Here is a 14,690-nt window from a genome sequence, read left to right as displayed (position 1 = left end):
GAATTTACCGGGGGGCCTCACCTGGCACCGCGAGGGCCTCAAGATCTTGGGCGTGTTCCTGGGGCCACCGACCTTCATGGCGCGCAACTGGGACGACCTCGAGGAGGGGGTGGAGGCCCACCTGCAGTGGTGGCACTGGCGCCTGCCCAGCCTTTCCTACCGGGGGCGCGTCCTCGTCATCAGCAACCTGGCGGCAGCGACCTTGTGGCACCAGTGCGCCGTGCTCGACCCCCCACCGGATCTACTTGAGAGACTCCAGCACAACCTGGTAGACTTCTTCTGGGATGGGCGCCACTGGCTCCCGCGAGCCGTTCTTCACCTACCTGTCGCCGAGGGGGGCCAGGGTCTGGTTGACCTGGCAAGCAGGGTGGCGACCTTCTGCCTGCAGGCCCTTCAGTGACTGCTTTACAGCGAGGAGCACCTGCCCTGGCAACAATTGGCATGCCGGTTCCTGCAGAGGGTCGGCGCCTTTGGCTTTGACCGGGAGCTCTTTCTGCTGACCCCCACGCTCCTGAACTGGGTGGTGCTTCCGGCCTTTTACCGCAGCGTGGTACGAGCCTGGCAGGCTGCTTTTCGCCTCCAGCCTCGAGCCCGGACCCTGTGTTTCCCGCAGCTGCTGAGGGAACCTCTGGTGCACAACTCAGCCCTGTCGTGCTCTGTGCCGAACCTGGCCTCTGCCAGCCTCACAGCCACTCTCATCCAGGCACGTGTCCTCTGCCTGCACCATCTCCTTGGCCCTGCTCGGTCAGCCTGGCTCTTGCCTGAGGCGCTGGCCACACGGCTGGGCGTGCGCTCCGTCCGCACCATGGTTCATCTCCTGCGTGACATCCACGCCACCCTCCCCCTGGCAGTGGCGGCTGCCTTGGACAAACATCTCCGGGCACGCCAGATCCCGCAGGCCACGGATGTTGTGAGCGAGGCTTTCCCTCCGCTGCCGGTCACCCCAGCTGTGGCCGCGGAGTTGGCCGGTGGGCCGGGCACTCTGTTGAGGCTCCCCATGCCTCCCGATAGTGACACAGGTTGTCCCTTTGCTTCTCTATCATGTAGAAGCTTGTATGCCTGGGTGGTTTGCGTCCGCCACGCTCAGGTGTTGGCGGGCCGCCCCGATGCACCGTGGCGATGGCGCCTGGGGCCACCGGCTTCCCCACCGGCCCACCCGGCGTGGCACGCATTGTATAAGCCACCGACTGCCAAGAAGACTGGCGACCTGCAGTGGCAGTTGCTGCACGGCATCCTAGCCACTGGCACGTTTGCGTCCCACTTTGACCCAGCCGCCTCAACAGCCTGCCCCTTCTGCCCTGGGGGCGTGGAGGAGGGTCTCTTTCACGCCTTCCTGGACTGTCCCCGCCTGCGGCCGCTCTTTGCCACCCTCGAGCTGCCACTGCGAGCGCTAGGCAGGAGTTTCTCGGAGACCACCTACATGTGCTTCTACCCGTACCGGGCGGCCGAGTGGGGCGCCATCTGCCTGGCCAACTTCTTGCTGGGCCAAGCCAAGATGGCCGTCCTGAACAGCCGGCGCAACCGGCTTGCTGGCACCGGCTCAGATGATGCCCCGTGGCTCTTTGGCCTCCTAGTGCGGGCGCGCCTCTCGCTGGAGTTTGAGCACGCTGTGCTCCGGTGGGGGGTGCCCGCCTTTGAGGCACTCTGGGCCCTTGAGGGAGCGCTGTGCCACCTGGAGGACAGCCGTTTCAAATACGCGCTCTGATGTCTTGACCGGTCTGGGCGACCAGGCAGGCGCAGTGGCGGACTGTGGCTTCCAGCTTGTGCCGTGCCCTGGGCCCTCACCAGGCTGCTCTTGTTTTTCTCGGGGTGAGATGCTGAAGGTTTTTGCACGTGTACTATGGGACAGGGAAAGGTGGAACTGTTCATTTCTAGAGGGCTATATGGCATGTTAGACACGATGTGTACTACTGAAAAGGTGTTTGTCATGGTGTGATGTTCTGAATGTCCTGGAATGGTTTCTCTTTGGTGTGGTTTGATGGTTTTTTGCTTTTTGTACCTGATCTTTTGTGAAATAAAGTAGTTAAAAAGTCAAAAGTCCACCTCCTCTACTTTCTCTTCAGTCTTTTCCAAGAAATCCTTCATCTTCTTCCTGTCTGTTTTCTTCTTCTGTTGTAGCTGTTCATAAATCTTCTCATTGCCTCCAATACCTCTTCCTGTGTTTCAACCCAGGCACCAACTTCTTCCCTCACTGCTTTAAGCTGTCTTTTTGCCATCTTCTGGCCAAAAAATATTGGAACCACTCTTCATTTTCTCCCATGAAGGGTGCTTGTGCTAAGAACATTTTCTCTCTCATCTTTCTTTTAAACCAGGTTTCTAACTCTTGCCTTGTTTCTTCTAGCTCTTCTGATACCTGTCTTCCTTCTGCAGCTTCCTTTAGCAGCTCCTGCATCTTTCTTTTCAGCTCTCTTAGCAATTCTGTTCTTTTCCCCTCACATCTTCAGCCTTCCTTCCTGAAGAATTCTCCTGTCCTCCTTTTTATTACCATTCACTGTTCTCTGGTACTCCCGAAATATTTCTTCAGTGTTTGCCACCCTCCATACTGTTGCGTGTATGCTTGACATATCTCTTTATCTTGTAACATCTGTATATTTAACTTCCACAGTCTCTTCCCTCTCATGGGGCTCTTACCAAGACTCATTTCTACCTTCAGCATCTGATGATCACTAAAAACCACATGTATGGGTTTTTTTCTTCTTTATTTCTACTTCTTTTAATACAGGCACAAAGTCAATTCTTGATTGTTTCTTTCCACTAGGGTCTGTTTTAGTGAAAACTTTCTCCCCTGCCCACACATCTCTTAGCAATTCTTCTTTAGTTATATTTGTCAACAGTCTGGATGAGCTGTCTAAAGCTCTTTCCTCCTTCCCCTGTTTGGTCACCCACTTTGATTATATAATTGAAATCTCCTGCTATTATGAAGTCTTCATGTGCCTATGTAGAATGATAGCAATACATTCCTTTCCTCACTCTCTGGTGGTGCATATATATTGAAAATTTCTAATTGCATTCCCCTGACTGATAGTATTGTTTGTCACAACCCAAAGTTGTGATTTTTGTTTTGTGTGTGCTTTGGCACTGCTAAATTATTTTCCTGACAAATTTGTAGCTTTCTTTGCAGTGTGCATTTCTTCTTTGCATTTGAGAAATGCTTGTTGCAAAGAGTTCCCGCCATTTGTATTAGAATTCAAGCCACATTATTGCCTAGTTCTAAAATATGCACACGTGGCGGCTAGTGATTGGCTTGCTAGCCGTATAAAAGGCTTGAGTGGTTTCCGCCCAAGTTGGAGGATTCCATGAACACCAGGAGGAGGAGACTTCATGCTGTGTGAAGATCTCTAAGCGCTGCGGAGCCTATCGGACCCAGCACATTTCAAGCAGGCAACAGAGGTCTGATCAGCCTCTAGCTTCTCCCCATCGCCGATTGATTCCTAGACGTATCCCTTCCCCTGCGCGCAAAAGAGACGGACCCACGGAGCTTCAACAACTCCGTGGGAGAGAACCGAGCTTGTCGTAGTCCTCAAACGAGGATTTAGTCGGAGCTGTGCCTGGAAAACTGTCCAGCCTACACCGCGACCATCTTCGGTGTAAGTAAACAATCTTTAAATCAACCACTAAGCGTCCGTGACTAATTCTAGCTCACCGCCAGTTTTCTCCGACCCCGCGTGCCCGGGCTGCTGGCCACGGCCCACGTGCACAAAAGGGCCCGGATTGCTCCCGGCCCGCACATTGTTCACTGCAATCTGCCGCTGCTGACTTCTACCTCCTTTGCCCTCAGGTTTGGGTTCTTGAATAATATTGCTACCCCTGCCGCCTTGTTCTCATTTGTCCCTGACCACAAGATGGTCCCCATCTTCATTTTTTCTCAAAATGTTTAAAATCCCTCTCCCCGGTATACCACAGTCTTCTTATAGGCAGATTATGTCTGTCTTTACTGGGTACAACGCTGGTTCAATCTGTTTCCATCTTTTCCTTGTTAAGATACTCCTGATGGTAAGCAAAACTATTGTCAATGCCATTTGTGCTTGTTTTAAAATGAGCGCTCCTGTCCCTTTAAGGTTTGCTGTGCTTGCTTTCTGCTGAGCGTGCCTGTCCTTTTAAGATCTGTCTGTGCTACTGCTCAGAGTGGTCAACCCCTCTCCTTCCCTCACTCGCATTCCTATAACCTTTGTAAGCTGCCAGATCAGTTTTGCATTTAGGAAGGCTTGCATATTCCTGCCTCCCCATTGCTTCCCACCTTCTGGTCTCCACTCTGGATTGGAGCCCAGAGGTGTCAGTGGCTCTTCCTCTGACTCACCTCCTTCATTATCAGGTTTCTTCTTCCTGGTCTTCAGCCCCCTGCGTTTTCTTTCTTTTCCCAGCCTGCCTCTTTGGTTCTTTTTCTTGCTCCATCTCCACTTCTGTTGTCTGTAGAGGGCCTTCTTTCTCCTCCCCCCACCATGTGTGAGCTGTTTGCTATTCCCACCTTCCCTTCCAGTCTGTCTCTTATCTCTTGCTGTACTACCTAAGTCACAGAAATTTTGCCCCCCTCCTCTGTTTTACCCTCCTGGGGGGTTTCTTCTACAAGTTCTATCTCAGTGTCCAACCCCTCCTCTCCTGTACCTAGTTTTGGTGTTCCTTAGTGGGTCTGACTATATTTGCAAAGGCTTTGTGGCACTTATGGATACAAGTGTCCCTCTCCCTTAAAATTGTGCATTTTAGGGACTCCTGCTACTCTGCTGCTCTGTGCCCTTCACATCTGTAGCACACTGTGAGGGGATAGTGTGCAGAGAGGTGCCCCACCTTTTTGCATTTGCTGCACCATTTTGGTTGCCTGTGGTACATTAAAAAAAAACCCAGTGTGCCCTGATCTGGATCACTGATCAGCAGCACCCCATCTGGGCTTCACTCATCCACTTGTAACACTAGTTGTTCCCTCCCAGACCCCATCCAGATACCATCTTTATTCTTACTTTCTCTACGAACATGGCCCTTTGGACATACTTTTCCATCCATCTTTCTGTGTCTTCTGCTTCTAGGAAATCCATGTACATTCAAACTATAATCATGCTTTCTCTTGACTTTTCTCTGTTATGAGTTTTATCCCTTTTAATTCCTCCTTCCCACATTTCTCTGCAGATTTCTTCCGAAGGTTCTCATACCCTTTTCCATCCCAGTAAGTCAATTCCCAAGTCTTTTGGTTCAAGAAAGGAATCGGGCTGGTGAGATACTGCACCTGCACCTCCAAAATCTCAAACAGTGCCTTTTCTAGGAAATCATATCTGTTCATTGTTGATCCTGTCTGCCTCCCCATTGTCAGTCCCTTTGCCAGTTAAAGTTGCCTTTATCTGCAAACTCCGCTCCTCTCTAGTTGTTCTCAGTGCCTCTTCCTTGTGTTCCTGCCACACCACTCCCTGTGGGCTGACTTGCTGTTGTGTTCCTGCTGTCCTCTGCTGCTTACTCCATGTACCTTCTCCTGCTGCTCCCACTCTGTCTCCCACTCTCCTCTGCTCCTCTGTTCCTCCTGGCATCATCACTGTCATCATTGCTGCCTCTGCTGTTGCTCCTCCTGGCACCTTCTTTCTTCCTTTATTCTCCACCTTTGTCCACTCTCCATCTGTTTCCAGACTTTCATTTCTGTTCTTCAACTTTTTTTCCATCTCATGCTTATTTGCCTTCACTGCAATTCATGTATAGTTTCTACTATACATAAGTGGATACAAAAGTGCTGTATAAAAGTGTGTTTATGGAGTACTTGTGCTAAAGTTTACAGCATTTTCAAGAAAAGTAAATCAATTCTGGATGAACTAAGTCTATGGGTAATTTACCTATGCAAATTACTGCAGGCATATTTATTTCAAGGTGTTTTCAAATTTGCCCCCACTTTCATGTGCTCAGGGAGAGCAGGGTCTGCCAGTAAGGAGGTGGGGAGTGGGCTACAGGGGAAGGAAGTTGTAGGGGGCAGAAGGTAAGGGGGCTACCTGATACCCCAGATATATTTTCCCAAATGTAGCAGGGGGAGGGGGACAAATTCAAGGCAAACCTCCAATAGTTGGATTCTAGACCTGGAAAATTATAACAAATTTATAATTATTTCATACATAGAATCTAATTATAGGAAAGTTGTCTTATAGTCAAGTAAATACTGTGGGTAAAATGCATAAATCAGGGACATCTTTGGTTACAACACTTTGCATCTGAATAAGAAAAAGTTGCAGTATAAGTGCTCAGCAGTGCAGAATAAGACTGTAGTCTGTAACTAATCCTAAAATATAGAAAGAGAAAAACAGGCAAACTAGCTGTTATGGGAGAGCAGGATTGTCTCTGAAGTGCTGCTAGAGGTTTGATTTGAAAAACAAGTAATGACCTTTTTAATGCTGTCATTGAGAACCACGGTGAATTACTAAGTGCATGATGTTTGTACCAAGAATGTAATATGCAGCAGCCTTGGGTTTTAGTTACAAGACTTTGTAGTGAATCAAGGTGCAGAATCAGGTCCAGAGTCAGAAAGATAATTCAGCTTACAACATAGCAAGTTACATCTCATCCACTAATTCTTTCTTTCTTCCTTTCAGGAACAAGTCCAGAAAACTAAAGACATGTTAAACAATGTGGCTTTGGATGAAGCCAATTTGGAAGTCAAGATAGAAAAAAGAAAATTGGAACTGGAAAGAAACCAGAAGCGACTTCAGACGCTACAGAGTGTCCGGTAAAGATTGTACTGATAATTCATGGCAGAATAAGAATAGGTGTTTATAACCTATATTCTTAATATCCAGTACAATGAAGAGTGAAGCATGCCAACTGGTGGCCTGTGGAGCTCCTGTTCAGGGTGCCACTCCCCTTTTGCTTTTAACTGCTGCTGCTAGAGTCCCCAGGTTTCCCATCCTTTCTCCAGCTTCTGCTGCCTGTCACCGTCCCTTGGTGATGGAGTGGCACAACTAGCGGGGCTGAGGGATTTGGTGATCACAGGCCTTTAAGGCAGGGCTGGGAAACTCCTCACACGTGTGCCAGAGTGAGGCACGTGAAGGCATTTTACTTGGCACTCATGCCTCGGGGAAGGGGCCAGGGCTGTGCTGCCACAACAAGGATCAGGCCCCTCATGTCTGCCCCACTGTCTACCCGTGGCATGACAACATCTTACAAGTCGAGGTTCCAGGTGTTTTTGGCACTCTACCCGAAACCATTGCCAACCCCTGCTTTAAGGGATCTGGGGATTCCACATGACATTGGGGAGGCTCACCCAGTTCATTGCGGGGGCTACGTGGTATAACAAGGGGGGTTTACACAACAGGTCAGAGGTCTGTATGGTGCAGCAGGGGATGCTCGTGCAATGCAGCAAGGGTCTGTGAGGTGAGGTGGGGACTCGTGTCTCAGCCTAATCCGGCCCACATTAAACTGGTTGTCTACTTTTAGCCCCAGTGTCTTTAAAACAGAGTAGAGCCTTTACAGTGGAAAGCAGTGCTTTGGACTAGACTAATAGAAATGTAGTGGCATGGAAGTACATGTTTCAGAGTTCTGCAGCAACAAATAGATTTGATTTTCCTTGTTGTTGTCCCTGATCTCTCCAGCCCAGCTTTCATGGATGAATATGAGAAGATTGAGGAGGAACTGCAGAAACAGTACAGCAGTTACCTAGAAAAATTCCGTAACCTGACTTATCTGGAGCAACAGCTGGATGATCATCATAGGATAGAGCAAGAGAGGTTTGAGGTAAGAGAGTTTTGTATTCCCAAGCAAAACAGTAACTCAGCTACAGGTACCAATTTTAAAATTGACTCTCTTGTTCATTCCACTAATCATGCTTTAGCAGTAACCAAAAGATGCTAATTGCCTTTAGCATTTCCCATGGTAGCAAGCTGTTCATTAACAGATGTCCTGAGAGTTGTCCCCAGTGTTAAGATCACCGTTTTGTGCATCAGCTATTAGTAAATTTGAGTGGTCCTGAATAAACAAGATAATGCATGTCTTTCCTTTTGAGTCAGTGGAATTGAGCCAGTCTAATACCTGCATGAATAAGAGCAGCATTGGGTGCTTCCAGTTTCATCAGCTTTTCCCAGTCCACTCTTATTTCTCCTGACTTCTGTGGCTCATAAAGATTATTTTCGGAAGTGAACTTCCACCTACTAATTCGGTATAGTTACTTTTCTTGGTAGTACCAATCTTCTGGTTTATTTCTTGTTTATTTCTTATGCCCCTGCTTTTTTGTGTTTTATTTTAATCCATAGAAGTTTACTGTTTCCATCTGTCACCACTGCTCACCCTTCACTATTAGTAAATATACTGTTCAGTGTTTGATGCACAACACTTTCTGTTTCCAGGCCTTCCTGTGTTGCATCTGTAGATTGTATCTCTTTTAGCTAACACAGGTTGTCTCCCCTCCTAACAGAAATATTCAGCATTAAGAGGTTACTGGTACCCACAATATAAATGCATACTGCAGCATCAACTGTACATTCAGACGTGGTTTGAAAATGAGTAGTCACAGAATTTGGTCCAATGTTTTTATTCACCTTCTCCCTTTTGTATATCAATGTCATGACGGACTTCACTCATGATATATGGCCTCTGTTTATATGAAAGTTCCTTTCTGACCTTCAGATCCCTACATCTGAAGTTTGTGAATGTACTTCCTTATTGTAACAACTTGATTCTGTTGAGCTAACTTTGCCCAGAAGCCTCTCAATATGCAGGTATTTTGTTCTGTGTGTGTGTGTGTGTGTGTGTGTGTGTGTGTGTGTGTGTGTGTGTGTGTGTGTGTGTGTGTGTGTGTATGTGTGTGTGTGTACTCTGTTGGTACATCTACATGAGTTGTTTACTGTGCAGTTGTCTAATTAACTGTGCAGTAAATAATCTCAGCATCTACACGTGTGCCTTTCTTAGCGCGCATGAAACTAATAAACTCTGCAGGAGGGTAGTCTTGTAAAATACAAATACTACCCTGCTGCAGAGTTTTTCATGCACAGGGAGCTTCAGGGTGGGGCTAGCTGGCAGGCAGTCATTTGGCTGCACATGGAGATGGGGGAGTAACTGTTGTGTGCGTGTGTGCACACATACATACTGTACTATGTTGCTAACAAATGTTTGCACAGTTGATGAGAGAGTTTCATGAGAGATGCACTGTATTTTATAATTGTGGGAAATTTAACAAAATCTATGATTTCTGCCTGTAACAGGGGACCCTAGCCCTGTTACCAGAAGGCATGTCCACCCCTTTAAAGCCAGAAATTTCTGGGCATGGAGGGCTGGAAAAGAAGGGGTTAAAGGCTGAGCCTGGCCAGCTAGTCAGCTGACTGGAAGGGGCAGGACTATAAAAACCCTGGGCCGAGAGGCAGTTAGGGGGGTAGCCACCAAAAGGGAAGGAGTGCCTCAGAGAACTCCATGAAGGAGCAGCCCAAAGGCAGGAAGAGGGGAGCCACGGAAGCCCCAGAGAGGCAGGCAACCACGTCACAGCAAGGACGTGAGCTGACGGTGGGGAGCCGAAGCACGGACCCTGTGAATGTAAGTGGACATGATTTTTTTTTCTTTTTCACATTAGCTGGGGGCAGTTATTACCCATGGACGGGACTTTTTTTTTTTTTTCTTTTTGAATAATGAATAAGACTGGCAGTTTGGGTGAGGCTATTAGGGGAAGGAGGAGGCCTCATTTTTGGGGGATCCACTATGGAGCGGGGACCCCGGCACCAGCGAGGGCACGGCTTTTGGGGGCACAGGCCCCGGTGTCAGTGAGGGCGCGATCTTAAAAAGGCCAGGAAGGTCTGGTGCGCCTGTGGTGCAGTCTTATTTTGGGTTTTTTTGGACTGAGAGGGTGCAAGGTCAGGGTCGTCCCCTGGTGTCGAACTTGCAGCCCCCTGGCTGTGGGGACAGTGCCCGGGACTCTGGGCCCAGGAGGGCCAGGCTTCAGATTGGAATGGAAAAAGGGGCCACGAGCCTCAAGACAACGGAAAAGGCTAGAGCCTCGGAGTCAAACCCTGTTTAGTGGGTTTGGACAGGGAGGCCTAGCTAGAGAAAAACAGGGGTCAGGCCCATATAGGGGAAAGGCCCCAACATACACAATACAATAGGCAGCTTCCCACTCGCAAGAACATTGTAATAATTTCCATCAAGGCATGGTAGGCAAGTATAGGGCGGGACATAAGAACCCCAAAGAAGGCTCTGAGGGCGCCCCACGCACAGTGCGGATTACTAGGAAGATGGCGCTGGGAAGGGCAGCCTGTTACACTGCCCCATTACAGATAAACTGTAAGAAAAGGATGCTAATATTACTGTTTTTTGCTGCATTCATATATATGAAATTAAAAAAAAACAACCCTATGTACAAAAGGTAACAAACAAGGGATTTGAAAAGTGGATGTATGATTGACAAGTCAGAGCTTTTGACAGTTTCTTAATCCTTATAATCCAATTTCCCATTTAACATCCCTTTTGATCAGTATTCTCTTTAGATGTTAATTCGCAGGTTTCTATTCTGGAATCACCATGGTATTTTCATTTATATGGTAATATTGTTGTCCTCTCAAATATTTTGGGCAGAAAAGAAGAACATATGTCCCCAATTAAAAGATAATCTTACAATGAAGCCTAAAATCTGATCTCTACCTTCTCTTCAAATTCTGTCAAAACTTGATCCTGAGACTAGAAATGTTTGGACAGATTGTTAAGATTGTTAATAAATTTCTTCATGACAGGCAGTTATGAGCTTGCATCCAAGCATTCAAAGGGGTTGTGTTTGATCATAGTATGATGAAGGAAAGCATCTGTCACCCATGAATTTTCTGTTTTAGCAACATAGATAGCACTTAGTTTAGTTCTTGTTTCTTTTTCTTTATCTCAAACACTGACACATGCAGAGAGAATCTGCTTCTATACATAGGACTCTGTATTTTATTTAGACACGGTAATTGGTGGGTGACTATTACAGTGCACCACCCAAAATTAGGGGGCATAAAAACTTGTAATGAAAAGGTGTTTTTCTTCATTCCCTGTTAGGTTCTGTGACTTGGTATATGCAGATTTTTTTAAAGTTGTCACTCCTGGGTAAGCTCCTTAGCAAAGTGATATATTTTATATTGGAGTCTGAAGGTTATCAGATTTGAATTGTGTTTTTTCTTTCACACTTGGGGTCTTGCCACTGAGAATGCATTGTCCCTTTTGATTAATAATCCATAACCAAGTCTGTCTAACTGCATTGCTCTGTGAAGTATGGTGTCATATTTTCAAAGAATAAGGCCAGAAGAAAGCATTACATCATCTAGTCTAATCTCCATGTCAAAAAGAGCCCATTAAGTTTCACCGTGATGGTTGTTGGCGAGAATTCCTTTAAATATTGGTCTTGATGTAAAAGAACACCTCTGCTGGAAGTCTGAATTGTCTAGCAACAAAAATACCACATCTCATCCTCTGTTACTGTGCCCGCCTCTGTTCAATTAGGCGCTCCCGTGCGGCCTTTGCCCAGACTAGGGATCGTGTCTGTCCTAGGCTCGTGGGTGGGCCCCACAGGCTACCCCTGCTGACATCAGGGGGTCCCCTTAACTCGCCTGCCACGACTTGGGATATCACCTCAGTGGAGGGGTTCCCCCTTGGGGCAGCCTCCAGGGTTGTTGCGCCTCTCAATGGGCACTCACGGGGCTCCAACCTCCCCTACACCCTGACCACTCGCCACCTCGGGTTGCTGATCTTCGGGCCCCTTTTGGTGTCTTCAGTTCTTCCCCAACTCCTGCCCATGGCTCACCTGCTGCGTGCCCAGGTCTTTGGGCCCGGTATATGGTCCGTGAGGACCTCCGGCCTGGTCCTTCCAGTAAGGCTCCCTATCGTTCTAAACTAATTGCCCTGTGACATTATGTGCCTATCCCACCACCGAGCTAACCGAGGTTCCTAAGCTAATGGGCCAGGAGGCCTGCAAGTGTTCCTCTGGCCTCTGGGCTGCGTGGTTCGCCCTGGGCTTGGGTTCCACCGCCTAGGCGGCTCACCCACTGGGGTGTTGAATCCCCGCCTCTTTCCACGGCCGCTGTGGACCGCGACAGTCCACTGCCCAGCCCTGCTTCGGGTCTTCGTCCGCCCCTTGGTGTGGCCCGACAAGGCCCGTTGGACCTGCCCCTCTATTACCTCTTCTCCAGATCCTCCGCGGGGTGCTGCCGCTGGCTCTGCTGCGAGTGCAGCTGCTGGTTCCCCCGTCAGCGTTGCCCCACCTTCACTGCCGGTTCTCTAGCTGACTCCGCTGCCGGCGTTACAACCAGCTTCCCTGCCGGCTCTGCTGCTAATGTTGCAGTCGGCTTCCCTGTCAGCTCTGCTACCAACGATGCAGCCGGCCTCCTTGCCAGCTCTGCTGTTGGCATCTCTGCCGACTCTCTCGGAGCCTCTCCTAGCTCTGTCCCCGGCTTTCCACGCTGCCGGGCGTGCTGCCTGATTCCCTCTGAGTGAGGGCTCTTCGCTCCAGCCTCCACACATCAGCCGCCCCTCCGTATCTTCGGAGCCGCTTTTAATGTCTCCCGGGCGGCGTCTCCCGCCCACACTGCTCGGACGCAGCTGGATATACGTGCGGCTAATCACTTTCACCGGTGGTTTCGCCACGCGCCTCTCCTCCGGCTCTTTGGGCTCTACTTGTAAGTGGGGCTCTCTTTTGGCCCGGGGCCCTCCTGCCCCCCCAGCTCCCCTGGGACAGTTACATTTCCTGTTCTTTTGAAGCCCTATTAGCAAGGCTTGCCTGGGCCATAGCTTACATCATTCTCCAAAAAATGAATGGCAGTAAAAACTAGTACGGAACAATGCCCTAGGAGAGATTTTAAAATTGTTAATTTTTATAATCAAAATACATTTTATTTTTGAGTGCTCTAACTTTTAAAAAAAGCTTTTGATGGCTATGAAATCAGCAAATGTCATATCACAAGATAGCATGCTGTGCATGTTTATGTCATATTATTAAACACAGGTAAGGAACACTTTTGATCTGTAGACTTGAGAGACAAATTACAGAAATAAAGTAAAACTTTGCATCTCATCCTGTAATTACCTTGAAAGTCGTGCCTTCTTTAAAGGTAAAGGATTTAGCAAATCTAAATAACAACATCAAGGATAAATGATTTTTCAGCTCTATGCAGATATAAAGCTGTCTGGTCCAGATCCATCTCTTTAAGCATTTTTGGAATTCAGACAGGTTTAACAGGTCACACTTTAAAAGAACAATTTGTTCTAAAATTAGTATGGAGCATTAGGAAGTGATGCCACTTGTCCTGGGTTTTATCCTTTTCAGACTTGTCAGAAGAAAAATGGCTATACGTGCAAGATAACTGCATTTAACCCATTGCAATACCATGTCCTTCAAACTATTAAAATTTACTAAACTCCACATTGACTTTCCAATCCTGGTGTCCCGGGGGCATTCAGATAAGAGAGCCCTGAGCCGCACCCTGGGGGCTCCAGGGATGGGAGCCAGGCATAAAAACAAAAAAAACCAAGAAAATTACTTGCCTGCAGCAGGAGGCATGATGCGGCAGGAACAAAGAGTAGAGCTCATGCAGGTTACAAACTACGCCTTTATCCAGCTGACGCCGGCCAGTGACATCATGGGCAATCACCAGCCAGCAGAAATAAGAAGAATTGCCACGGGAGAAGCGGCAAGGGGAGCAGGAGAGACGGCGGAGGCTCTCCACGCCAGCAGCGGCCTGTGCTTATATAACGGAGGCAAATCCCAGGCAGGGAGCTGCAGCAAAGCCAACAGGGTCTCCCTGCTCGGACGAGTGAAAACCGAAGCCCCGAGAGCTAAAGGACACCAGGGGCAGGACACTAAAGGCAACGCTGAAGGAGGATGGCACTGCAGACTGCACTCAGCAATGTGAAGGGAGCAACAGTACAGAGGAAGGGGCCACAGCAGATACAAGGGAGAAGACAGGTCATCCTCCCAGGTACCGGGTACGGGAGACAGGTTAACGGCAGCGGAACTGAAGAAACTCCCTAGGAAGGGCGTTGAGGGGACCCCATTGAATTTTGACATTGGGGCTGGTGGAACAGCTCAATAGACCGCCCAGACCCTTATTTTGTTTTTTGTTCAATTTTCTTTTCCCCTTTTTGTGGGGTGGTGACAAGGCACGCAGGCCTCGCGAATTGACTCTCTTAGTACAGAAACACCCCGGCAAGGGGAAGTGAGGGAGGCTGGCATTGTGGCTTCCTTCCCCTTTTTTCATTTCGTGTTCCTGTTTTTTGTTGTTTCCCCCCTCTCTTTGGTTATCCCAGAGGGGGTAGAGACCCAGTCTACGTGACTAGTAGGCCTGTGGGCCACCACAGGCGAAGTACGCACAGGTCACAAAACCCAAGGGAAGCATCAAGGTCAAGGAAACACCTACACCAGAGGGATGGCCGCCTCAAGACCTGGTGTCCTGCCGGGGGTTGGTGTGAGGTTGGGGTGTAGAGGAGGTGGAGCCCCACGAACAGCCATCAGAGTACTCACCCCGGAGGGGCCTCCAGCAGTTTGCCCACCCCCTCACATTCAAAGTCATGGCAGGCGAGTTTGGGGACGGCCACCGAGGCGATATAGACCTACCTCAGGGACTGCACGAAACACTGGTACATCCATCAATGGCATGCAAATGGTAGTTCGAGGCCAGGTGGGCACACCTGGCTTGTCTTTTCAGTCAAACAAATCTTGATCGTTTGTAGGAGCAATGCGAGTCAGTTCTTTGGTTATCTTTGTCTGTGCCTATAACTAAATATCTTTC

At 48.6% G+C, this 14,690-nt stretch overlaps 1 protein-coding gene across 6 annotated transcripts in view; it reads left to right on the top strand.

Annotated features, from left to right (window-relative positions):
* Positions 1 to 14,690, top strand: part of CLUAP1 (clusterin associated protein 1) — a 366,633-nt gene that overhangs the window by 225,876 nt on the left and 126,067 nt on the right. For all 6 annotated transcript variants that reach the window (XM_059716427.1, XM_059716425.1, XM_059716424.1 and 3 more), the window contains 2 exons: positions 6,555 to 6,688; positions 7,551 to 7,692. In XM_059716427.1, the coding sequence (XP_059572410.1) occupies positions 6,555 to 6,688; positions 7,551 to 7,692 (276 nt within the window). The remainder of the gene's footprint in view (positions 1 to 6,554; positions 6,689 to 7,550; positions 7,693 to 14,690) is intronic.

This window comes from Alligator mississippiensis, chromosome 13 (assembly GCF_030867095.1).
Source record: "Alligator mississippiensis isolate rAllMis1 chromosome 13, rAllMis1, whole genome shotgun sequence".
Classification (NCBI taxonomy): Eukaryota; Metazoa; Chordata; order Crocodylia; family Alligatoridae; genus Alligator; species Alligator mississippiensis.
This window is presented reverse-complemented; position numbering and strand designations above follow the sequence as displayed.